A 27,229-nucleotide genomic window follows, 5' to 3' on the forward strand; every position below is an offset into this window, starting at 1 on the left:
CTTATTGTAATGGTTGTATGCCTGACATATAAGTCCTCAGTTGTAGAATGCATCAGTTTTTAATTCATCAAATCCATGGAGGTTTCACACATGAGAAAGCTTTGTTGAATCTCATTTACCCAAGCTGGTATGATTCCTGACTCTCTTCTTTTGACTTGATTGGTAGTCCAGATTGGACTTTTGATCTCTTATTGTCCTCAAAGACTTGTTTTAAATGGAAAGAGTACTCTGAACATAATTACAGACTTGTCAAGTCATTTATTGGACCTGACAGAGAATACCCAAATCTGAGGACACTGATTGGTCAATTTTTGTGTGCCACAGTGTTGAGGCACAGAACCTATGCCTTATGTGTGCTAGTTTATATAGTTCTTTTTTTCATTTTAAAGGCTTTTAGGTTCTCCCTAATAATGAAAAAAGAATTAATTGTTGTCTCCTCTCAAATATATCAGGGATTCCATGAAGGAATTCTCTATGTATCTATCCTCTGCTTGTTTTTTTTTAGGAAAAGAGATGCATACTATAACATATAAGAATAGCAGTTTGTCTCTCTTCTTTATTCAACTCATATCCACAGGTAATTTATAATGCCAACATTAAGATATGAGTAGAACAAAAGGTTTGTCATATCAGTATTGCAAAAATATGGGACAAAATCATGGAAAAATTGCTGTAAATGTACCATCATGTTTCATAGTGTGACCCATATATGTTCTACTGTGGTACAATTATGGTAAATTTACCATAGTATAATTGCACCGTATAGTTTTACCCTATTTTTACTGTGGTTAATCATGGCACAATTGTAGGAATTTCACATATGTAGTTTATGTACCATATAAACTTACCCTACTTTTACTACAGTAATATCATGGTAAAACTATGGTAAATTTACCGTAGTAAATGTACCACACTTTTACCCTACTTTTACCACGGTAATACCATGGTAAAACTGTGGTTAATTTACCGTAGTAAATGTACCGCACTTTTACCCTACTTATACTGCGGTTATATCATGGTAAAACTGCGGTAAATTTACCGCAGTAAATGAACCACACTTTTACCCTCCTTTTACCGCGGTAATACCATGGTAAAATTGTGGTAAATTTACCGTAGTAAATGTACCACACTTTTACCGCGGTAATACCATGGTAAAACTGCAGTAAATTTACCGTAGTAAATGTACCGCACTTTTACCCTACTTATACCGCGGTAATATCATGGTAAAACTGCGGTAAATTTACCGCGGTAAATGTACCGCACTTTTACCGCGGTAATACCATGGTAAAACTGCGGTAAATGTACCGCAGTTGATTTTACCACAATTTTACCACACATTTACCCTATTTACCACACATTTACCATAGTTTACCCCGGTAAAATTAGGGTACATTTTTTGCTGGGAGCATCCGGGTGTGGCCTACTTCGGAAGTGACGATATGATAATGCAATAACATGCTTATCACTGACTACGGAAAGATGTGTTACCTGTTACTTCCAATTGGATTCAAGCTGACATACGACGATAATTAACCCTTCTACATAATAAAACTAGTAACAGCTGCAAATTGCCTTGGCGTCTATATACATATTGGAGAGGAAGATCACTACAAAGTAGTTCAGAGATCCAGAGTGGCATTCTTCCATCTTCAGTGGCATTCTTCCATCCTTCAATAACTGCATATGAGTTAAAGTTTTCTAAATGCTATGATTACAATCTCTTTAGTGATCATCAATAGTTATCTGCAATGTACCAAATAGGAAATACTCAGATAAGGAACACCGAGGACATTTTTAAAATGTCCAGTTGTACTTGTTCTATCCAGCTTCTCAATTTCCTCCAATGAACACCATTCACCTGAGAGAGAAAAAAAAATGTAGCACTAAATGAACAGCATATCGTGATGGATTCGCTTGGCCAGAAAGCCATGAACTTCAAAGTAAAATTTTGAAATCTATCATAAACATATAGATACATCTGTGATGAACAGTGTACCACTAGGAACTGAGACCTGTTGCTTTGTCTATTCTTTGTTAGTTTAATATATTTCAAAGTAGGACGGAGGCAAATAGTGTTGACAATGAAAGCTTTACCATTACAGTACTAGCAGTGGCGGAGCGTCCATACAGTCAGAGGGGGCGGATGCCCCCCCCCCGACGGACTCAAATGGACAGCTGGCGCCCTTTTCAGCTTTTCACTTATTCGCGATTATTGACTTTTTTATTGCGTTCTCAAATACTTATTGACATTTGTCACATTTTGTTGGTGTCATTTTCTGACAAAATGGCGATGACACCTATTTATTCTTCGTTTATCTGCAAATTAGCAAGGCCCGGAAAAGGTAATTTCCTGCGATCTAGGGAGTATCTTTACTCAAAAAATTTCTGTACGCTCCGCGCCAACCTGTGGTGGCGCTCCGCTTAGATAGTGTTGAGAGCGCCCCTACAGACCATTCTCGCCCCCTCTGACCAATACCCCTAGCTCCGCCACTGATTACTAGGGTAGGTTGCTAAGAGCTCTAATGCCTAAAATGTTCAGCATTCATTTGTCAAAAGACTTCTGCATTATAAAATAAACATTGTAATAAATAAAGTCCACAATAAACAAGTCAATCATATATGGTCTTGATGATGTCATATTTACACTTTGTTCAAGTATTCATGTCAGATGGATGAGGAAATATTTAACCTATGATCATGTTTACTTAATGGAATAAGATTTGTGTTTGGAGTATTAGGGGAAATTGTACATCACATTTATCCCTATATATATCCTCTGAACCAAGTGATCATGGGTTGATTTGTGTCTCTTTAAACTCATGCCATCACACTAAAAGAGTCTACACATTGAGATGATCTTTACCCTCAAGCCGCCCATGCAGCCTTGCATCACAATTCACTATCAGTGTGATGACTGTGTGATTTGTGTCACTAAGAAATCTAGTTTAACATCGATGAATGTGGCTTAAAGACTGATACTTTATCTTGTTAATAGTGTGTCTTGCTTTTGTAATCTATTGTAATTGTAACTGCGCCTATAGCTGTGAGGAAGAAAAACAGAACTTTTACCATAAAGTTTATCGATATCTTTCCTGGAGAATGGATATGGTGGCACTGAAAGAGAAATGGCATTTAGAATTATTAAGAATTGATAGTCTTTATTTTATGAAATTTTATAAACATATATAACAATTAGGTCTTTCCATGTAACTCTAACACTTAGCATTAATTTGTTCAGACCTGATCTATATATATATATATATATATATATATATATATATTTATATATATATATATGCATCTTGCACAAATTTGAACCTACACATCAACAAGTTTGAGTTCATCCAAGCTTTCCTATTGTTTAAAACAAAAAATCAGACCTTCACCTCTGTTGGTCTTTGACTTAAACAGAAAAACAAAGGATTCTTCTACTCAGTAAGGTTGAGATACAGACCAATCATGAAGGTCATTAATGACAACCTGAACCTTCCGGGAACCTATTCCAGGTCTTCAGAGTTAAACTGTTGATCCAATATCTACTTTTGCACTTATTAAGTTTGCAAAGTGTTCAGATGTCTACCTCTATTGACTTCATACTACCTTTGAACTCTACAGAAAACAATTTCTTGTACTCACTATTTTAGTAAGGGTGTCTGACCATATTTTTTCTTTTCAGGAAATATGCCGACATTATATTGATGTTTGATCCCCTTTTGTTGAGATCATCCACCAGGTAATATACCTACACCTCACAATTGCAGGGTAGGCTAGAATTTTCGTTTAGAGCATCTTGGTGTTTAGCAATGCTATAATGTTGCAATGCCAAACAATGAGATCCCATTCAAAATTCCAGTCAAGAAATGATACTAAGTGCTCAAGTTTCTGTATAACCTTCTCCCAGAAGCAAGTAGTTTGTCCGAAAAAAAATCCAAGGCAAAAACAATGCCAATTTTTTTTTTTTTATAACGTAAACAGGAAGTGTTATTATTTTTATCAGTAGTATCCAAAATCCATGCATGGTTTGTATATGAATTCCTGTAGACTGTGTCATTTATTTGATATGGACCGATACTTTAATCAACTGAGGCTATTCATATTCCTAAGTTTCTATTATACCGGCTTAATATATATATATATATTCTCTTCCTCCCAGTCATATTTTACCACCATAACTGTCCCTTTGATCCCAATACTTCTAAGTTTGATAAATGAGGCCATACTCATATATCTACCGACTGACTTTTCATTTTAAAATGGTGACGTCTCAGTACCTTTATTTTCCCGTTTGTCCCAGTCATATTCCACTACCATAACTATCATTCTTGTCCCTGGTTTGCAGACACTCTTTAGCAGTTCAATATACCTGGACAAAAGAAACAACGCATATAAAGGTAAAACATAAGGCATAATACATTTACTTAAAGGCTAACCTGCAACTCAACAAGTCAATCTAACCTTTGCCGAATTTTCGTGAAGATCTGAACTGTCATTTCAGTTTTTCAGATTTGGTTCAAATCAAAGCCCAAGAATAATTTAGGTTTTACTCATAAAACAATGTGGTAACATTAGTCATGATTAGACTAATGACTCGTGACACACAAAAAAAAAACCAGGAAGTTTCATTTGAATTGGTTCTCAATAAATAAATCAAATACTCGCATTAACTATGTCCTAACACACTGGGTATTGCAAGGAAGGATTTAATATCCAGAGTGGATGCAAATAGACAACTTTATTCATGGGTGCTAGATTTATTCCTCAAATATCATTAAGGCAGTGGACTTGTAATCTAAGGATTACAGGTTCAAGCCCTGGCCAGATCATTGCGTTGTGTCCTTGGGCAAGGCGCTTTATCTCCATTGCCTCTCTTCACCCAGGTGTATAAATGGGGACCTGCGAGGTGACTTGTAAATATAGTTGCGTACGCCGGTTTGTGGCTGCACCCTATGGGAAGTCCCCCAGGGGACACGTGGCTGTGGTGCACTGTGGTGTACCAGGAGATTGTTTGAATTGTGCACACTTTGGTGTGTAGGTGTGACAAGTTACCAATGACCAGGGTTAAGTACAGCGTGGCGAGGCTTTATTGTAAGTTGCGCTATATAAGAACTGAGAATTATTATTTTTATTATATCATTGCCACTAAATATTTGATCACGCATATCACATTTCTACCATTTTACAGAGTGCAATTTCTTTCCGATAACTGCCTTGTTTGACTTTTGGATCATAATAAGAGTATACAGGGAAGACCAACTTGTAACAAGGTCAATAAGAGACAATGGTGATTTTACCAGGTGAAAATTATTAGACAAATACAAATGACCTAGGGACGTTTCAACCTGAGTAAAGTGTTTACATTGTGCCATCCCCTCCCCTTTCCCACCCATGCTTTTCAACCTGTGTAAAGTGTTTACATCACGCCATCCCCTCCCCTTCCCCACTCATACCTTTCCCGCTTCCCATCCCTCTTCTCTTTCATTGTCCACCAAAACATCCTCTGTATAATACCTCTCTCTCTCCTCAGTATTGATGGCTGTTAGAGATGCCTTGTCCATGACAGCATCAAATTCACCAATGATGCTCCTACAATGAAAGAAAACATCATTACAAGGGCGTAGGAACCGGGGGGGGGGGGGCTGGGGGGCGCCAGCCCCCCAGTGAAAAATGTGGAGGGGCGGAAGTATCATTCCGCCCCCCCCCACTTCGCAAGTCAAAAAAACCCCTTTTTCATTTCCAAATGAGAAAAAAGATCTCATTTGGAGCACCAAATTGCATCTAAGGCCAGGTGAAAATACAAAATTAAGTTTACAAAATGGATTGGGTGTTGAAGTGTGCTATATTGCACCAAATTGCATCTGAGGCCACCTGGAAATGCAAAAAAATCCAAAGGGGAGAGGGACACCCCCTCCCGTTAGACCCCTCCCCCAGGCCAGCCATCAGTTTTCAGCCCCCCCCCCCACTCAAAAGTAACTTCCTACGCCACTGCATCATTACAAACATGGAAAATGATACTTGATACCACATCTTCCAGGAAATATCCGTTCTTTAACTCATCTTAATCATTTTAAAAGGGATTGAACACATATTTTTAAATGTTTAATATGAACACTTTATACTTGTAATGTAATGTAAATATTTGCTCTTAAGGTTTAATTATTCCTTTTTATTTTTTGTATTGCTATTTTTAGATACCTGGTGCAATTTTTTGTATTGTTTGATATCTTTTAGGTATTTATTTCTGTACAGCGCTTTGAGTTTTTATTGGAAAGCGCTTATAAATAGCACATATTATTATTATTATCCTTTCCACTTATTACATTCAAGTCACCATATCATTAATTTTTGAACGCAAAATCATACCTTCTTTATAATTTTTAATTCAACATTTATTTCCAACATTCACAAAAAAAAGTTTGTTTTACATCTAAACAGTTATGTGATCAATCAGCTTGTCCTTGTTGCTATAACAACATGTAACAGATTAACTAAACATTATTCAAAGGCTGATTGTAAATGTAAGCTGTAAATTTTTGAACAAGTTCTACCAAAGTCTATGAACAACTCAGTGAATATAACTCAGTGACATTACATAACTGTGTATGTATTTTAAATATCTGTTTAATATTTATTTATCATATCAATGTATTATAAGTCAATTTCCACTCATTTCCATATACAGGTAACTCTACCATGAAATGTCTAGGGAATAAATTAGTAATGCTATGGAAAGAAGCACTAGCTCCCCAAATTGTCTGCAGCAGTCACACATGGTACAGGTACATGAGGCAGTCGGTGACTTGTGAAATACTCAGACATTTGAACAAAAGTTATCATGATACTATTTTTGCAGACTAATTTGCCCACGCTGCATCTGCTGCTAATATTTGTGACGAAACTCCAAACTAAGCCCATACTGAAACATTCCATAGCAGATGCAGAGATGCCAACCTCTTGACACAAAAAAACAGACTGAATATCCTAAAAAATCAGATTTTGGAGAGAAAAATCAGATTTTCACGAAAACTTGACACTACCACTGGCCCATTGGTCCCGGGCCAGAAAAATGTCAGAAAATTGTTTTACTGGTAAGAACGGGCAAGTAAAATGTTTGCTTTCTCATTAACATTAATTAAGAAAATGTAAAGCTGCCAATTCCGCATATTTCCCGCCCATGTAGGCTCGTTGTTCAACATGTTTGTCAGGGTTTGGGGGGTTACTTGTACATGTTTCTTAGCGATTCCGCTTCCTTTAAAAAAAATATAATTTTTTTTTTTTTGAAAGATGAAAAATCGTATTATCAAGAGGCAATATCGTATTATTGTATTTCACTTGTTTTATAGTACTAAATACGATAAAATCGTACTGGTTGGCATCTCTGCAGATGTACCTAATATAAGCCTGGCTAAACATTCGTATAACATTTTGGGCAAATACTGTTGTGCATGCACATTATATGTGTGTTTATCTCAGTTTTCTCCTAGTTGTAAATGCCCTATTCCTTCTTTGTTTGAGGATGTTGGTAGGCGGAGAGATGTATAGGCAGGGAACATAAGTGAGGAAAGGTGGGCTCTTTGAACCCATATCCCTTTGTCTTTTGTTATATTTCCTCATTGTTTTCCAATATTCTCCATTTATTTGAATTAACTTTTATCTCATCACTCCCATATGAGTGAGATCTTGTAGTTCATTTTGTCAGTTGGACCATATACAGCTATGTCAGTTGCCATAGCAAGAGTTGACATGGTAATAGGTTAAATTATCCTAAGTAGATACTCTCAGGGGGTCACCCATGGGTGGGGTACCACAGGGTGACAGGAAGTCTATGACTGAGGGAGCGGTCAAAACGTGTCTGTTTGTGTTTGTGTGCGTGGGCATAATGGTGTGTCCAATTATGTGTCAAAACTCCTAAGTGGCTGGGCTGATTAACTTTGACAGACTTGGTGGGCAGGTACACCAGGGTAAACCCTTGTGTCCAACAGACTTGCGGAACCAAAGGTCAAATTAGTTAATTTTTTCCCCCTTTATCTCCAAGGGAAATACTGAATTGACACCCAACCATCACACGTATAACGGAAATGTCAAGTACTGTTAAAATATGTGGTTGCCATGGGAACCGATGTCAGAGGTCAGGTGGTCAATTGTCAAATGCATATTTTTAGTGCAATATTGTGTCAGAAACTCCTTGTGATTGGCTGAGCTGATTTGCTTCAAACTTGGGTAGGAAGGTAACCAATGGTGAATACTTGTGTCTAACAGACTCTGGAACCAAGTTCAGAGGTCAAAAGTGGTGAATATTTTTGGGCTATAACTCTAAAGGAAAAGTTGTTAACTTCAAAAACGGTATTACCAGATTGTGAAGCTACCAATAAATTTGTTCAATTACAATCACTTTAAAGTTGGTGATGATATGCATCCCTGTGGATATGCCCTCTTGTTATTTTTTCACTCATTCTATAGTTAAATTAAAAAAATTAAAAATAATTGAACTGAAGCGAACCAAAAGAGTACAATTTTGAAAGGTAATGTTTTGAAATATTTTGTCCTGTGACCAATAAAATCATTAAGAACATGATAAACTTAAAGACAAAATGTACATAGAACATGTACATTATCTGCTAGAAAGATGATGATATTAGTTGAAAACTTTAAATTTCAGACAAGATCTCTCAATTCAAGTAACTGGATACAAGTAGGGAGGTCTTTCCTCGCAATAAGGGTAACACAGAATCGACTTCATAACTCACTTATTTAGCATAAAAATGTCACTGCAGTAGATTTGTATCTTCCCATCATCACTCTAGAATAGGCAAACAGAAATAAATTAACAATGTCAGATACAGTCTTTACGATCAATGTTTTTAACCTGAGCAAAGAAGAAAATGATGTATATTATGCAAAACGCCATACATTTCCACATAAAGGTAATGTTTTGTCACTTTAAATTAACTTCAGAAAATTTTAAATAATCAATGTGATTTTTGCCTTTCTTTTCAAACATTTGTAAGGCAACCCCACCAAATCAACGACAAACATAACAAGTTTCAACTGCAGGTCTCAGTATAGTAAACGTCTACTGGAGGTATATGATTGACAAAATAATGTCATTAGTTGGTTCACTGTATTGATCTTGTTGTGAATGACTTGTAGTTAGTTACGTCTACTACCTTCCGTTCCACAGAGACTCGGTGTGTATTTCTTTGTTGAAGCTTGAGTATGTTCACAACTATGTGTAGTAAATTTCTGGTTTTATTTTCTTCTATTTCTGAGTGAAATTAAAGATATGTCGAGGAAATTTAAATGATGCAAGTTGATGAAATTTAGGAGACCTGGAAACTATTTACAAATACCATTACCTATATACACACAAACACACTATCCTATCCTAACTAATCTCTATTTACAATGAGGTTAATTATTTTCAGATATTAGCTCTTTTCCCAAACAAGCTATGTCACAATTGAAGCTCATACGATTCTGACGCTTGCAGTCTTTGCTTTAGTTTAAATTGTACACTGTCATCACATTGGACATCTATAGCCAGCTTATTTGCATAATTAATTGAGTTCAATATTCTTTCTATAGTTATCAATTATTGAGATAGAATATTGACAATTCCAACCTACCAATTCAGAAAAATGAAACCTTGAAGAGTTTGCATATGAGTAACAAGCGTTAATTTGCTGCAACGTGGAATAACATTATGACACACAGCTGGCTGCTTAAAGGCATTGAAGACTCGCCAAAAAACCGTGTGCGGCCATCTGAAACAGTTAACTTTCTGTTGCTTGCAAGTGACATTTTGTTTGTGTCACTACAAAATGCAGACAGTAATGAAACAAGATACCTTGATATCTTTAGCTGAACCTGAGATGTTCATCGCTGTATCGTTTATACACTGTGCTGTGGGTATTGACCGCAGCTGTATGTACTGACTGTACACTAGTGTCTAATTACCGACGGTAGCAAGCTGTGTGTGTGTATTTTCTGGGATCGATGGTGGTGTCTAACACTTCTGTTACACCTCTTTCGAAACTAGGTCAGATTACCAGCATTAGATGTTTCTTTTTGTGCGAGTCTTCACACCCTTTAAACACAAAACCCCATTTGAGTAGTTACCTCAGCTGCAGCTAAAACATAAAAGTCATTAGTTAATACTAATATAAGAGTTCTTTGCACAGTATCTACCTTGTATAGTTTACCACTGGCAATTTCAGGTATATCTGTCTCTGTATAGTTCATCCCAGCTTCTTCAAAGAAATCTTCACAAGCTTTAGGTATGCCTTCTATGCCTACAACATGATGCCCTTGATCTGCTAACCTGTATGTGAAAAAAATAGAGCAGGGTTGACTGTGTGCCTTACCAAACATTTTCCCTCACTGCCTACAGTACGTTGTGATACCAGACTCTAGCAGTAAAACATCAATTTCTGAGTCCTAAAATCACACAAACTTTTACTCCCCAGTGATTGATGGTTAAATTGCACATTGGCCGAGTTGATTGCAATCCATTGCACAATAACTGAAAGTTAGTCAATGAGAGTATTGCTGTACGGCTATACATTTATCAAAACTTGGGAAATATGTCACCATGTGAAAGGGATTAAGTGTACTGGCTGATTCTAACTGTAAATTAATTTTACCAATCAAAATTGGTTTCTGCAACCCTGCTTGCAACTCACAACTAAAGCGTGCCAGTCCGTAGTTGGTACACCCATAGTAGACCCATAGTTTGGGAAGATTGTGTCCACAGTACAGCATATCATTTATCTAACTAACAATACATTGGTCTGGTCATATTCCTTTAATTACTCTTTGTTTGCTTTCTATTGTGTAAATTTTCACAGTTTTCCAGATGATTTCAATTCATACAGTCCAGTCATTATTCCTGACAGGGAAATGTTTACCTTCAGCTCAATATTTAACATTTAGAAGGAAACTGGACAGCACTTTAAGGGACCACAGGGGTTACAAGTTAATACTTAACAGTCACTCAGTTATGGTTTAAAGGGTGTGAAGACTTGTGCAAAAAGAAGTGTTAGACACCATCATCGATCCCAGAAAATACACACACAGCTTGCTACCATCGGTAAATAGACACTAGTGTACAGTCAGTACATACAGCTGTGGCCAATACCCACAGCACAGTGTACAAACAATACAGCGATAGACATCTCAGGTCCAGTTAAAGATACTTGAGGTATCACGTTTCATTTACTGTCTGCATTTTGTAGCAACAAGCAGAAAACTTCACTTGCATGCAACGGAAAGTTAACTTTTTCAGAGCGCGGCACGCGGTTTGGGGCGAGTCTTCAATGCCTATAAATATTTAAACGTGTCATGTTCTGTCAGTGAATGATGATGTAGTTAACTTTACCATACTGTACATGTGGAAAATGTCATGCTTTGCCATGTTTGGTATGTCTTACAGGGAAACATGAACATTACCGATGTCATAAAGCCAGATACTAAGTTTCTTACCATTTCAAGTCAACTGATTTGCCGCATAGTGGAACCAGAATTCTCAGACCAGTCTGACCGTTGGTTAGCTTGTCGATATTGTTTCTCAGTGGACTGTGGAAGGACACAAGAATAAAACCATAAAAATATTGGCTCTAAGTAGAATACTGTAGCAAATAGGTCCAGATGGTAAGTTGGTAACCTATTGCTTTTAGTCAAGTATACATACTCCCAAGAACATCTGATAGCATTAAAACGATGATGAAGAAATGAATAAAATGGCGACAGAATTAAAAGGAAAGGTAGATGATTATTACAGTAATGTAATAACATATAGTATTTTAGAGACACAAGTCCACAACGCCACATACTGCATGCATAGATGCAAATAGGTTTAAACATTTGCATTGGTACCACTTCAAGCTATGTCTTGATCCAGCAAATCTCTATTTCGTTAGGCAAAGAATCTGTCAGTCGCTTGCTAGCTAGAGTATCAATGTCATAATAGAAAGTTTAAGTCAAGTGTGCCAATAGCCCAATACCTCCTTCAACAGTGGTCACCTTGGTATCCAACACCACTTGGGATGATCAACATCCCTTCTTCATCTCCTCTAGCTAAATTTATTTGGAGGCAGTTACAGTAAGATGATCAGCATCCATGTAAGATGGTTACTATACAATACTCTTAACATCATTTGTAAGTTTGATTGACACATTAAACATGATGCACTGTCCAAATGCCTTTAATCTAGCTTGAACATATCAAGCACGTAGCATCGAATATCATGGATAGATTGGCAATATACCCAACTGGCTATCAGTGTCCCGGCTCAAAATATTTATTGTTGTTCAGTGGGCGGGAGGTGAATTGTTAGACTGTGGGTGTCGACCACAGTTTATGAAAATTACGCCAGAACGGTCCAGATCGGAGTAGAGCGCAGCCTTAGACTGGGTTCTAGATGGTCCATGGAGAACCATATTTTGCCTCAAGATCACTACAGTGCATTATTCCTAAACTTAATAATTTACTGCAGTTGCTACTGTCCATGTAGGCTACTATCAAAGGCATGATTCAATTATTGCCTGTGCCAGCTAAACTTACAACATGAAAAGCAAAAGTTTTTTTCCAAAAGTATTTTGGAAGCCATGCATGGTCTTATACACCATTACTCATTAGCCTACTGGATATTGTAGTCTATCCTGCATGCTTGACATTTTCTCACTGGCCAGTTTCACTGTACTAGTGTAGGCCAAATCTGCTTCAGTAAAACTAGAGGGGAGAACTGTTATAAAGCAAAATACAAAACTCAGCCAAACCCAAAAGGTTTATTCTGACTCTGAGTAAGACCTCTTCTTCAAGGATTTCCTTACAAGCTGCTAGCCAACAGTTAGGCTAATATAACCATATGTACACAGCGCTACTGATAAACTGACTTATGTTTGTATAAGCCTATATTTATTGCAGGCCTACAGTACATACTTGCTGCCACATCACTGATGTGGATCTGTTTTAGCTGCTATTGCATGAAAGATGATGCGAGAAACATGTAACACCCTTTTAGTTTTACTGCTGTTTAAAGATTGGGAATTTTAATTTGTGTGATGCTGTCCCCTCTTTATGTCAATAATGAAAATTTTTGTAAGTTTTTGCGCCATCTGTGCCGCATAGAGTACAAGCAAAACTACAACTTTCATTCCCACGGATTTCAGGCGCCAACAATAAACGGTTTAGGCTACAGCCTATATAGGTTTTTGTACTAATGCTATTACTAACATAGACTCTGTCACTCTGCATACAGTGCATATCCCATCTTTAGACGTAAAAGTCCATAGCCTAGTCCCGTCCCCAATTCGAGATTACGTAGGCTATACTATAGGTTACAGTTTCTGAGTTAGGATAAAATTTAGCTGGTAGGCCTATACTAACGTTAACTAGTCTAACGTCTGTAAACGTTCACACCACTCATAACTAGAGGATGTGCTAATGATGTGCAGTTTTGCATACTATGTGACATCAGTGCGATGAAAGTCCATTGTCCCTTCCTTCCATATTTCGGACCACTTTGCAAGACGTTCTGAAGATTCCATGCTCGCTTCACTCTTAAGTAAGGCACAAATAACGTTGGCCTAGCTTCTAGAAATGAGTATGGGTCAGTGTACGCTACAAGTAGACATATGATATAGGACTGAATTGCTTCCAGACCTAAGTTATCGCCAACCAACGTACAAGGCCTGGTTCAAGATCGAGAAAACAAACAAGCAACTGCAGACAGCCAGAAGATATTACGCAATCACACCGGTGTGAAGTTAGTTACGTATTACGCGCTCCTCGTTCGACATTCGCAAATGAGTAACTGCTACCTACTCAGTCACTTTTTCGACAATGGTATCGACGTAACACCAATGGCAAGACGAATCCTTTCTTACAAGATGTTCAACATTTGGTCGTAGAAAAGAAGTTGATCTATGGGTCATATGAACTCTAATGACAATGTAGAATAGTACCATATGCATCTTGCCCGGTTCAAAGAGTTCTTGACCAATTCAAATGACCACCACTTCATCAGTTTCCTAAATTAATGTAACAGGACCTGTAAAAAAAAAATCCCTTTAGGCCCTAATCAAGACCAGCATGCCATGGACCACATAACCAATGGGTCATATGAAATCTGAAGACATTGTAAAAGGGTACCACAAATGCGTCTTGCCCGGTCCAAAGAGTGCTTGACCAACTAAAGTGACCACTACATCAACACTTCTTAAATGAATGTAACGGGACCTGAAAATCACCTTAAGGCCCTAATCAAAAACAGCACGCCTTGGACCACCCAACGAATGGGTCATATGAATTCTATGGACAATGTAAAAGAGTACCATAATGCGTCTTGCCTGGTCCAAAGAGTGCTTGACCAATTAAACTGACCCCTAAATCATCATTTTCTTTAAATAAGTGTATCAGGATCTGAGAAAAACCTTTTAGATACCAATCACAACCAGCACGCCTTGGACCACCTAACCAATGTGTCATATGAACTCTAATGACAATGTAGAAGAGTACCATAATGCGTCTTGCCCGGTCCAAAGAGTGCTTGACCAATTAAACTGACCCCTAAATCATCATTTTCTTTAAATAAGTGTATCAGGACCTGAAAAAAACCTTTTAGATACCAATCACAACCAGCACGCCTTGGACCACCTAACCAATGTGTCATATGAACTCTAATGACAATGTAGAAGAGTACCATAATGCGTCTTGCCCGGCCCAAACAGTGCTTGACCAATTAAAATGACCAACTTGTTTCGGAGATGAAACTTTTATCAGACGTTTGTAAAACAAACTGATCGACTGCATTCTGAGAGAAGTTAAAGCATGCCCAGTCAATTTACTGGTATGATAGCAACTTCGTGTACAAATGGAGCTAATAAAAAATCGTGATATACACTTGTCCACACAGCGGACGTGTATAACGTCTGTTCCGGTTAGCGGCATCCGTAATACCACCACACCTGCTACGAAGGTTAGATATACGCTCAACAATTATTACACAGTCTCAGTCTCGATGCAAGGGGACTGGGGTTGAGAGCGGATTAGACGTTTGGTTGTTTGTTCTTCGTGCCCATGTTCTTTCTTGGGTGAGTTTCCTTACGAAGTACTAAACATACTATCCGGCATAATATTGCAGCAGGAATGACACTTTATAGGAACTCTGTGGCAATAGTTGAATTGCATTACCATGCATATTTTTATGCTAAATTTCATTGCAACGTGATACTCATGGGTTCTTTAGATATGGATCTGTTAGTAAAATTAATTATGCTATGTATTTAATGATGTAATCGAATTAACACTATAGGTACAGCACTATATATATTATTGGCCAAGTTGTCTTTAATAGTCAGCTATATTATATGGAACGAAACCAATATTTTTCTTGGGAAAGATTGTTCATTGGTTGATATTTAATCAGTGTATCTATGTCGAACAATTCAGTTTAAACATGTAAACTCTATGGAATAACCATGACCGTTTGAATGTTTTACTTGGCTAACAATAAACAACATCTTTCAATCGAAATTAGTCTATACCAATGTATGCAAGTTAATTGAGCTGCTATCAACCAACCGATGACTTTCTGTAAAATGATGGCGCTAGTTTTAAACTATGTTTATTTTATTTGAAATATTACAATGGCTTTTAAAAGCATTAGTACATGCAATATTTGGAGAATAGCGCCTCGTTTTCAGTGGATGGTGGCTCTAAACATGTAGGTCTCAAAGCGTGTTTCGACCCCTGGTCATATATAGGCAAGGATTCACGCACACCACCCAGGACACTTCTGGTAGAATTGACCGACCCTCTTCGCATCCTCCCGGGTTGGGGGGGGGGGGGGTGGTAGGGTTAGGGCATACTGAGATCGGATATTTTGTACACTTGACAAACTGTAATTGGTCTTCATAAATTTTCATAGTCTTCCTAAATTGTGGCCTTTGCGGGAAAAGTTTCCCAAAAAGATTTGGATTCCCCTGCCCCTATACTAATGCATTTATTATGACGCTGGGTTTATCTAATACACAATGTGTTGATCATCGTTGTATTTATTTTATTCTGATCCATAATCAGATTGTGGTAATTTGGTATAGACTACTTTTCATAACATATTGTACCGTATAACGCCGTTTTCATATTTTAAAATGCCCTCCCCACTATGTTAATCACCCAGTCAATTACGGACGTAAAATTGTAACACAACAAGAACGAAAAACAGAATAATGAAAGTCACCCTATAGTTCACATACAGGGTTATAGCTAGGAGATTGTGAGTGCTGGTTAAATCAATTTGCGAAGCGTAGCGAGCGTAGCGAGCGTAGCGAGCGTAGCGAGGGTAGCGAGCGTAGCGAGCGAAGCTCTCGCATCTCACGGCCGGGGGTCCAGGGCCCGCTTAAGGGTGATTTTTGCTACTTTTCAGATTTACAATTGGTAAATAACAGAAAAAGGTGACGTTATTATCATGTTTTACGGCAAGGGAAAGATAAATTTGTTACTTTTGTTGTATTTCACAAGCATTTTACTATTTTTTTGTGCCGGCCAGTGGACTGTTTATTCATTTCCAATGCCGGCCGGCAGGCGTGAGTGGCGGTTACCACCGGCCGCCACCGGCCGCCACCGGCCGGCGTGGCTATAACCCTGTTCACATATAAGAAACAGTAAAAGTCCCTACAACATTAACAGCATAGTTATATATAAGAAGCAGTGTAAGTCCCTATAACAATCACCCTTTAGTTCACATACAATAAACAATTAAAGTACCTTCAAAAGTCACTCTATAGTTCATATACAAGAAACAGTAAAAGTTCCTACAACAATAACCCTAGTTCACATACAAGAAACAGTAAACTTCCCTACAACAGTCACCCTATAGCTCACATATAAAAAAAACAGTTGAAGTACCTACAAAAGTCACTCTATAGTTCATATACAAGAAACAGTAAAAGTTCCTACAACAATAACCCTAGTTCACATACAAGAAACAGTAAACTTCCCTACAACAGTCACCCTATAGCTCACATATAAAAAACAGTTGAAGTACCTACAATAGTCACCCTATAGTTCACATAAGAAACAGTAAAAGTCCCTACAACATCCACCCTAAAATTCACATACAAGAAACTGTAAAAGTCCCTACAAGAGTAACAGTATAGTTCACATACAAAAAAAACAGTTAAAGTCCCTACAACAGTCACTCTATAGTTCATATACAAGAAACTGTAAAAGTCCCTATTACAGTAGCAGTATAGTTATATATAAGAAGCAGTGAAAGACCCTACAACAGTCACCCGATAGTTCACATACAAGAAACAATTAAAGTCCCTACAACAGTCACCCTATATCCCATATAAGAAACAGTTAAAGACCCCACAACAGTCACCCGATAGTTCACATACAAGAAACAATTAAAGTACCGTCAGCAGTTACTCTATAGTTCATATATAAGAAACAGTAAAAGTCCCTACAACAGTCACCCTATAGCTCACATATAAGAAACATTAAAAGTCCCTACAAAAGTCACTCTATAGTTCATGTAAAAGAAACTGTAAAAGTCCATATTACAGTAACAGTATAGTTATATATAAGAAGCAGTGAAAGACCCTACAACAGTCACCCGATAGTTCACATACAAGAAACAGTAAACTTCCCTACAACAGTCACCATATAGCTCACATAAAAAACAGTTCAAGTCCCTACAACAGTCACCTTATAGCTCACAAATAAAAAACAGTTCAAGTACCTACAACAGTCACCCTATAGTTCACATATAGGAAACAATTAAAGTCCCTACAACAGTCACTCTATAGTTCACATAAAAGCAACAATCAAGTACCTACAACAACGGGGCTGTTATTTACGTATCACAATGTTTCCTTTTTATGCAAATGGTTATAGCTCTTCTGTGAATAGTATAAGAACATAATTTTTACAGGATAACATGAACAACTACGTCATATATTTATCCTGTTTAAGATCTAATATTATTATTATTAACCATGTACGTCATAGTTCAATTTCTCCATTTGAGAACGAATAAATATTTGCTGGGTACAATGCATGTATTACATATTGAGTGGTTCTCACTTCAATCAGAACTATGTAATAGTTAAATATGTTCAAGGTTCACAAACCTCATCCATGCATGCAAACAGATTAGTCGTTAAGTTTATTTCAAAGCTGTAAGTTTTTCAGTTGTCATGGTGACTGTTATCGTGCTTTAGAAAGATTGGGTTCATTTTCACGGTCCTGTAAGTTATAACAAAGTTTGATATTTTATTATACTAGACACAAAACACTTGTGGATGGAAGCACAATGACATGATTCCCTGTATTCGTGCTTGTAGTTTGTTAGAATTCCTGGGGTCAAAAAGAATGAAATTTATCAAATCAGTTATTGAATGAATGCTCTGCGCAATCGTGTGTAAATGCCTTCATATGTAAGCTATGGTTAGGAGACATCAGGGTTAACCTTTACCTGTACGTATAGTCTACATGCATTTGGTCCGTGTATAATGATATGGCGCCCCTATAATAACGAGAGAACCCTTTACTTTTCCTTTGCAAGGTGACTGTGTGGACAATGAAGCTAATGAAACATTTATGTTCAGATCTTCAGTAACTTAATAATGATAATGATAATGATGATGATGATGATGATGATGATGATGATGATGATGATGATGATGATGATGATGATGATGATGATGATGATGATGATGATGATGGTGATGATGATGATGATGATGATGATGATGATGATGATGATGATGATGATGATGATGATGATGATGATGATGATGATGATGATGATGATGATGGTGATGATGATGATGATGATGATGATGATGATGATGATGATGATGATGATGATGATGATGAGGAGGAGGAGGAGGATGATGATGATGATGATGATGATGATGATGATGATGATGATGATGATGATGATGATGATGATGATGATGATGATGATGATGATGATGATGATGATGATGATGATGATGATGATGATGATGATGATGATGATGATGATGATGATGATGATGATGATGATGATGATGATGATGATGATGATGATGATGATGATGATGATGATAATGATAATGATAATGATAATGAAAATGATAGCGGTAACGGTAACGATAACGATAATGATAATGATTATGATTATGGTAATGATAATGATAATGATAATGATAATGATAATGATAATGATAATAATAATGATAGTGATAATGATATGAATAAAAATTATTAAGTTCTTCCATTCTTTGTTCAGCAATATGTTCGCTGGGTAAAACTAAAAGTAGCCTATTTTGACTACTAATTTTAAAGTGTTTCCCAGTTTAATTCAAATTAAAGTTTTCAGCTACGCAGTCTAAGAAAGTGCCGATAAGCTACACATAAAATAAATTATCTAAAAGTTCGAGTTGATTTGTAGTTGATATATTATCCTCTTCTGTTCACACATCAGTAGCGTAACTCCCATGGGCTCGGACCGTGCTGAGCCGGGGGCCCCGACCAAAAGTACCCCCACCCGCATCCCCAGCTATATTGATGCTTAGAAAAAGGGTACCTCTTTGGATAGGGAGAGCCCGTGTTTACTGGATAAGAAAAACTCATGCAAGACTGAACAAGACAATATACATATTTCACGTGATACGGAATACGGACACCATGATCATGGGCTCATTGGGTATTAATGTATGTATCGAGCTAGCTGTGTTATTTATTTTTATAATGAAAACAAAGTATATAATTAGATAGAATCAAGTAGTGTGTTACACCTTCATGAACTATTGTGAACATTTCTGCGGACGCCCTTGCTTGGACCTGATAGGGGGCCCCGTTGGTCCAGGAGCCGGGGCCCCCAGGCTCATCGTTACGCCACTGTCACAAATTAATAATCGACGCACAAAAAAAACTCAAGTTCGATCAAAAGAAAATTACAATGCCGGTATGTTAAATGAAATAATTATGAGACATTCTAATTCGCATAATATTATTATTATTAAAAATCTGACGAAAACTTTACCATACCTTGCATCTCAAGAGAGACTTGCTATTTTGGGATACATAAAAAGCGATGATTCGTGGGATAAACACACTCAATATTTTATATTTTCACCTAATCTCACCGATATCCGGGGATCGTTTGTAACATCTGTACAGCTAACTTTGCGCTAATTGTGTGAACTTTCTATGTAACACGTACGTACGCTATGTGTTGACCGGCTTTTGACCCTACACTATATCAATTTTTGTAGTAAAGTTGTGCATGATCAAATTTGAATATGTTATGAATGGTATGAATGAATAACGGCTCTGGCATGCACCTAAATAAGGCTCGGTTGTGACTTTGAAGGTTGAGTATTGAACAGATGCATTCAGGCGTAATATTACACTTTACCTTTGTAGACAATAGTCTGTGTGTGCATATCCACCGCGCATAGCATCAGGGAGTGGTGGCTGTTGTGTTAAAGTTCACTTGGAAGCTAGAAGTTGTCGAGACCACAAATCAGAACACATATAGTAGCGATCATCCAGCTTAATACAAGGTAAAACATAACCTTTTTCAATAATTTAAACATATTCATGTCATATAACAATATCAGCAGTCATATTTGCTTCATCATAAATCGCTTGCATTTTACTTTATTCCACAAGTATGCAATTGAAATAACATTTGATGGCTACCGTTGCATTCTCTATAGACTTAAACGAAACAATACTATAGGTACTGCATGGTTAAGATAGTTAGCATATAGCATAGTTAACGTTATATATGTGTCGATAACCGACGGTAAAACTGCTTTTCGGTGATCTTTAGCTGAAGAAAAATGCATATCGTTCTTTGAATAGGATTAAAGGTAATCATGGAACAGTATGAGTATAAAGAGCAGCTATAACGTACATACACATACATTAGTGGACTATGGTATAGAATGACGGTGGATGATGTTGTAAGATTATTATTGATCCCGAAGTTTAGAATGCTGAAACTCATAACTTTAAACTTCTTCTCAGGTGCTCGTAAACCATTGTTATATAGGTAGCTTCAACTTTTAGTTGACGCCTAAGCTATCATTGAGAGTATATGGATCACATGTCTTTGGGGTTTTAAAGGCTTCCGTTGAATGTTGAGTTACAGTTTAATAAAGCCTTCGCACTTAACTTAACATAGGCATGTGTATATGCAACCGCTGATATAACTATAATGCAGAAAATATTCTGTCCCACAAGTTTATTGTCATGCTTGCTAAACTCTCACTGGCCAGTCTTAAAAGTTCGAACGTACTGTAACATCATTTGCATACTGAGACATCGACAACAAAACTACATTAAACTGGTACAGTTCTTCTTTTTTATGTCCTTCAAGAAGTCTGTTTGGAACTACGTTAGATTGAAGCTGCAATATAATTTAAATTTTTGTTCTAAACTTGCACTAACTGAGTATAACATAAATTTTCTATCTACGTTTGAGGGAAGCACTGATGGCTTTAAAGCCTCTCATACTGAATCGCTATTTCTAAATCTAGTTTATTCTAACTATATATATCTAGTTGAACAAGAATACATCATGAGTCTGACAAAGGAAGAACGCCCCAGCCTTGGTAGCATTTCGGAACCGTTTAATGCGACTATGGAACAGCAGGCGTTGCTGGCCAAGGTAAGAATGTAGACTATAATGTTTCATGTAACTAAGATTTATACTGTCTAACATATATGAACAAAATATATATGGTTATAGGAATATCCTTACCAATGAGTTGAGCATAGCCTATAACGAATGTTCAATATTCATCATACATGTTCTTCATATCACTTTGGATACGCTATCGACACGCATGTCACCTGTATAGATATAGATGAGTCATTTGTCAAACATTGTACCCGCTTTGTGTTTACTACATGCATGGCGTAGGTGCAGCATATAAGCGTAGGTGGCATATATGGATGTTCGTGGTATATGATTCTAGGTGCTATATAAACGTGGGCGGTAATATAATAGTACACCATAATAGAACTGGTACACACTATAATGATATATCAATACACAGTGCATCATTTTGAATGTAGCAATCCACAGGAAAGCCTCGGAAATTGCCGAGCTACAAGAGTGCAGGTTGTATCACATTGAAGTCTATATACAACCTAGACAGGAACATAGGATAATTACCCACCTATATGGTGCTTCCTGCTTTGTTTGAAATTAGGACATAATATAGGCGAGACAACTAAATGCGGATCTACTCAATTTAGTAGAAGTGTGTCAAACACAAACGAAATGAATCTTCATTGAAAATGTTTACGTCATCGTCAGTTAAGTAGTATGACGTGCGTGCCCGAAGGGTTTTGAAATTATTGGACGAGAAGGTGGATTTCAAACACTCCCGATACTCTCGGAATTGAATACCAATATCGGGAATCCTCTAAACCATTAAACACGATGGCTTAGCCAGTAGTCAGTTAAACTGCCCGGCCGATGCATATATAAATTTACTGTAATTGAAATTATGTTAAACACTTCTATTCAATGAAAAAGTAAAAGTTTGCCTCTTATTTTGTTTAGATTAAACCACATGTCGAGAAAGCGGCTAAAACAACCTTTCAAACGTTTGAAACACACCTTTGCTGTACTCAGATTGTGAGCGGAGTCATGTATTTCTTCAAGGTAAGATCACCCTGGATCGAGAAGCTGGATGCTGCAAGATTTTGTATAACAAGCTGTACCAAGTATACCAAAATTCTGACGGGAAAATAAAAAACGAACCATTTATGATATATCTAAGTCATCCAAGTCCTTAGATACTTTAAACATTGAGTTGTAGACAATGTTTCTACTGCTTACAATCTTCATTTTGCATTTGTACAAAAAAAAAGTCTCCCCGAAAATTTCTAAAGAAAATATCATGTAGGGGGTATCGCTATAGAATTCGAAATTTATGCGGGATACAATATTATTGATAATATAGAATTAATATATCCTATTGTTCATAACATATTATTCTATGTGATGAATGAACTCAGTGGCGCTCCACAAAGGCCTATACCTCTGAGAAGCTATATCCCCCCCCCCCCAGAATAGAAACCAAGGGGGTCTCAACCCCTAACCCCCACCGGCAGACAGAATATTACAACAACAAAAATACTGATTTACAGTGCATTAAATATAAAACATGTTTGTGATGTATAACCTGCTTGAAACTTCTTCACCAATTTCAAAATTGGCAAAATATGACATAATTTTGCATATAAGCACCCTCCATTGGACCAAACTTTCTTAAAGTGGATTGACCGTTCTCCATGCACCCTTCTCATGGGCAACATAACATCTAAGGCCACTTGCATTAAATGGTGGTTGAGCCCCTGAGTGAGCTATAGGAGAAAAGCATTATGACCAATAATATAGGATGATGATTATATGATATTATGGTATCTTGTTCATCACATGTTATCCCATATTTAATTCATGAACTAATTGGCAAAAAGCGTATAGGGTATTGTATGATGTTGATTGTCTACATTGTTTGATAGGAGTTTGTTGATTCCAATTTTAATTAGGTCCTTTTAATTAAAGTTATCTGTTGTATGCGATTCTCAAAAATTTGCATTTTATTTTTTATAATGAATGAAGGAAAGGAATCACACACTCTGACGAATATCTTTTAAGTGCTAATAATAACATTAAAAAAACATCATCAACGCTCTATATGATAACTAAAAAAATGTCGCTGAAATTTGACAATTTCCCCAAACAGCTAAGAAAACGCTCATTTAATGTGAGAAATATCGCAATGTTTTGTTTCCCCACCAACAAGATTCCAGCAACTTTAATTAAAACATCATCAAGCCGCATTTGCTTGAGGTTCGTAAGGTATAATAAGACACTTATTTTCTGTAACAGAGATAACATTTCAAATTCTGAATCGTATTTAAACAGTATATTGCATTTTTTTCTTTGTTAATACCGTTTTAATCTAATTTGATTATATCAGAAGAAAACCGAAAAGAAAGAGTAAAAAGGAATCTTGAAAGCTGCAGCAACTTGAGTTTTTTTCTTCAACGAAAGGTCAAAAATTCAACAACAAAAAAACGTTTACTTGTATTAGAATATCCACAATCTATATTTCACGCCATAGTTTACGTAAAATGCTATCTACCGACTGTTGTAAGAAACCAACACTGACTATATTAGTCGCAAAGATGATGTACTTTTTAATTAGTGTTATAAAATAGTTAACGAAATATTGCTTTCAGTCAACGATGGAAATTTGACTTCTGACTACTGACCGGCCAATATTACTTACACGTTTTTAGTTACCACGCGCACAGCACACATCGTACACAATTAGTAGGCATAATTTTAGAACTTCTCATCACACTTAATATAACGTTACTGGAGCATATTTCCCTGCGAGGTCGACGAAGTTGTTTCTTCCATTCCTTCAAAAAAGTACTATTAATCGATAATATTCTCGCTACTAGTCAGTTACGGGGAAAAGTCAACACATTAAGCCCTGATTCTTACATGTAAAGTAGGCTATCGCCCATTCACAACAGTTATATATACTGGTGTATAGTTTTAACCTAAAATCGTGTTGGGCGTTTTGAAAAGCACACGGTGTTCTCAAGATTTTAAAGATCAGTCTGTAATCTCAAATGTATATACATTTGGTACAAAAAAGGCAATTCTTTGAAAACGTTGCTTCTTTTTTTTTATAGGTACATATCGGAGGTGAAAAGTACATTCACGTTAAAGCGTTGAAGACATTACCAATAGATGCGGACGGTGTGGAGTTCAAGGGGTACCAGGACAATAAGACCAAAGATGACCTTATCATTTACTTCTAATTTGCCTGTAGACCTAATTGCTATGTTAATATAGGCTATTGTTCATCTCCTTTGAATTACAAAACTGAAACTCAAAAACAAAAAAAAACAAAAAAAAATTGAAAAACTTATTTGAAGACGTGACCCATGCAATGTTTCGGTAAAATTACCTTACAATAGGATTAACCTAAGCTTCGAGTGAGCCTTTTTTATTCTTCATAACAAGATACACATATAAACATTTCTGAAGGGCTTGTTGTAGGTACATATTATCAGTGTAGTTGGTCTTAACCTTTTAAGGAAAATATGTCTTTCATCTACCTGGCATGGCGCAGTTTTTAACTTTTACAAATAAAAGATTTATTTAGATTGCTATATGTACGATTTACTTATTAAGTGAAATTCTAAAACATTTTTGACCCTTTTTTACGATGTTTGATCATGTTTCAAAGTTACTAAATTTCTGTAAACTTTAAAAGTTTCTTTTTATCCCATACTTAGCATATGATAAGAACAATGATGTTAGATGGATGATAATCTTTCTAGCAACAAAATTTTGGAGATATTGGAAACTAATTTTCCATTTAACGTTTTACTTGGCGTTGAATTCACATGTATACCGTCTTGATACGACGTCACGTCCTTTGTGTAATCAAAATAAACTAAATCCGGCGAAATAAATACTGTAATTAACTAACCATGCAGATGACGATTATACTGTTTATTCTGCAATTTATAGAACGTCCATACAGTCTGAGCATTGGCAAGTGCTTCGTAATAGACCAGAAAATATACGCCAGCCAATGTCGTCAAAAGCAATTTTATCCGAGTAGCATACGATTAGTCTTTCCTTTTCGATTATTTCGTCATTCCATTTTGTCACACAACGATTAAATAAAATATTGAAACTTCCCCTAAAAATAACATTTGAACAGACTTTTCATTTAAAACCTTCTTTTTTTTGCATGTTATCTCACTGTCTTATATTGTGTAAAAGTAAGTTGGCCTGACGTTTCGATCCTAGCAAGATCTTCTTCAGATGCTGAATGACAAGTAACAGTAACAGAAGCGACAAAAACACAGAATACAGACAGGTTAATGAGCATGGTGAACACAAAGAGATAGATCTAAGGGGATTAGTAGACAAGAGATGAGAGAAGAAAGAAAGAAACCAACAGGTAGGAGATAAACTGTAGAGGGACAAAGAGAGGATTAAGGGAAACTTTCTTAGATTGTCAGATTCGGTTGCAGCTATTTTTTTTATCTTTTCTCTCTGCAATGTATAAGTGCAGTCCGGGCCTTCATTTCTCTTGCAGAATATCTACCTAAATAAATTTAAACATAAATAAATGAAATAACTCTACGAAATTGTGTACGTGTTGGCAAATAAGTCGATTATTATACGTGATGGAAGTATGTTTTCTTCTCCTTCCATGAAAATGAAAACATTTCGTCATGTCCACAACTAACAAGTTTGTTTTTTTGGCGTGAACTTGATAAACACGGTCATAACACCACTCAGATACAGTGGACGGATGCATTACATACTGTCATATATACATCGTTGGTAGAGAAATGGAAATTATTGTGCTTCTTGAAAAATCCTACCTACTATCTTAAACTTTCTCTTATCTGTTCGTAGAGAAAAACTTGATTCACTCATTTTAGATCGAATCTTCGAATTTCTTGAAATTAACTGAATCCTGTTTGGGTGCGGACTGAATCAAAGGATAACATTAAGCGCAAAATAAATTTGCAACGCTTGTAGATCTTTAAAGAACACTGCTGTAAGTCCAGATTGTAGTTTATGCACATTTTATTTTGTTAAATGTCGCTTTAAACGTCTGAGACCCAACAATTAAAGTGGTTTGTCCACTTAGTCTAACATAGACCATTCAATCAATATTCCAAAGACAACAACTCAAAAGGAAAACACAAAACTTTCGTGAAGTATATAATTATGATCTAAATGATTTATTCATTTGTCAAGAACAACATGGTGTCTATAATGTCATCAAAGGGTGCCCTGTTGTGTGTATGAAGTTGAAAGAACATGTTTTGATTGAGTTTCCTTTTCTGCAATATTTATAAAGAATTGTATACTTTGGCATATTTAATGTTAACAACTATACTTTTACTGAGGGGGCTAACGTCGTCATCGACTTATCCTTAGAAGAGCATTACAGATATTTATGACATTAAAGGTGGATATCTTTGACAACCAATAATATATTATATATTGCAAGCACTCAGAGTGTTCTATTTAGAACATAGACCAAAGATGACATTTACCACACTGAGGGGTATACCATAAGCGTTAGGGACGTTCATAACGTACTAAATGCATGGGAGTCTTGGCCCCAGTCACATATATGTGCCCAACAAGTCTGGTTT

The 27,229-nt window shown here is 36.6% G+C and overlaps 2 protein-coding genes across 3 annotated transcripts; one reads left to right on the forward strand and one right to left on the reverse strand.

Moving 5' to 3' along the window:
* Nucleotides 1-1,403: 1,403 nt before the first annotated feature.
* On the reverse strand, nucleotides 1,404-13,741 carry LOC139981541 (thiopurine S-methyltransferase-like). Its single transcript, XM_071994005.1, has 8 exons — nucleotides 13,463-13,741; nucleotides 11,479-11,571; nucleotides 10,186-10,318; nucleotides 8,745-8,797; nucleotides 5,509-5,583; nucleotides 4,272-4,363; nucleotides 3,070-3,114; nucleotides 1,404-1,858 (listed from the first exon to the last, which is right to left on the reverse strand). The coding sequence occupies exons 1-8, from the start codon at nucleotides 13,543-13,545 to the stop codon at nucleotides 1,740-1,742; spliced, it is 693 nt and encodes a 230-aa protein (XP_071850106.1). The 5' UTR covers nucleotides 13,546-13,741; the 3' UTR covers nucleotides 1,404-1,739.
* Nucleotides 13,742-20,398: 6,657 nt separating this feature from the next.
* LOC139981542 (leukocyte cysteine proteinase inhibitor 1-like) lies at nucleotides 20,399-25,759 on the forward strand. Of its 2 annotated transcripts, none has more exons than XM_071994006.1 (4): nucleotides 20,399-20,559; nucleotides 21,565-21,671; nucleotides 22,575-22,676; nucleotides 24,728-25,759. In XM_071994006.1, the coding sequence occupies exons 2-4, from the start codon at nucleotides 21,582-21,584 to the stop codon at nucleotides 24,854-24,856; spliced, it is 321 nt and encodes a 106-aa protein (XP_071850107.1). In that variant the 5' UTR covers nucleotides 20,399-20,559; nucleotides 21,565-21,581; the 3' UTR covers nucleotides 24,857-25,759. The 2 variants fall into 2 exon arrangements, with proteins under 2 accessions (XP_071850107.1, XP_071850108.1); XM_071994007.1 differs by having other exon boundaries at nucleotides 20,408-20,559; nucleotides 21,541-21,671.
* Nucleotides 25,760-27,229: the final 1,470 nt, after the last annotated feature.

Source organism: Apostichopus japonicus, chromosome 15 (genome assembly GCF_037975245.1).
Source record: "Apostichopus japonicus isolate 1M-3 chromosome 15, ASM3797524v1, whole genome shotgun sequence".
Taxonomy (NCBI): Eukaryota; Metazoa; Echinodermata; class Holothuroidea; order Aspidochirotida; family Stichopodidae; genus Apostichopus; species Apostichopus japonicus.

Bases quoted from the DNA above. Each gene is read 5' to 3' on its own strand.
- LOC139981542 (XM_071994006.1), top strand. From the start codon at position 21,582: ATGAGTCTGACAAAGGAAGAACGCCCCAGCCTTGGTAGCATTTCGGAA. The intron at 21,672-22,574 runs GTAAGAATGTAG...TATTTTGTTTAG, and splicing joins AGCAGGCGTTGCTGGCCAAG to ATTAAACCACATGTCGAGAA. The intron at 22,677-24,727 runs GTAAGATCACCC...TTTTTTTTATAG, and splicing joins GAGTCATGTATTTCTTCAAG to GTACATATCGGAGGTGAAAA.
- LOC139981541 (XM_071994005.1), bottom strand. From the start codon at position 13,545: ATGGAATCTTCAGAACGTCTTGCAAAGTGGTCCGAAATATGGAAGGAA. The intron at 11,572-13,462 runs GTATGCAAAACT...GTCCTTCCACAG, and splicing joins CATCGCACTGATGTCACATA to TCCACTGAGAAACAATATCG. The intron at 8,798-10,185 runs GTAGATACTGTG...TGCCTATTCTAG, and splicing joins CCAGTGGTAAACTATACAAG to AGTGATGATGGGAAGATACA.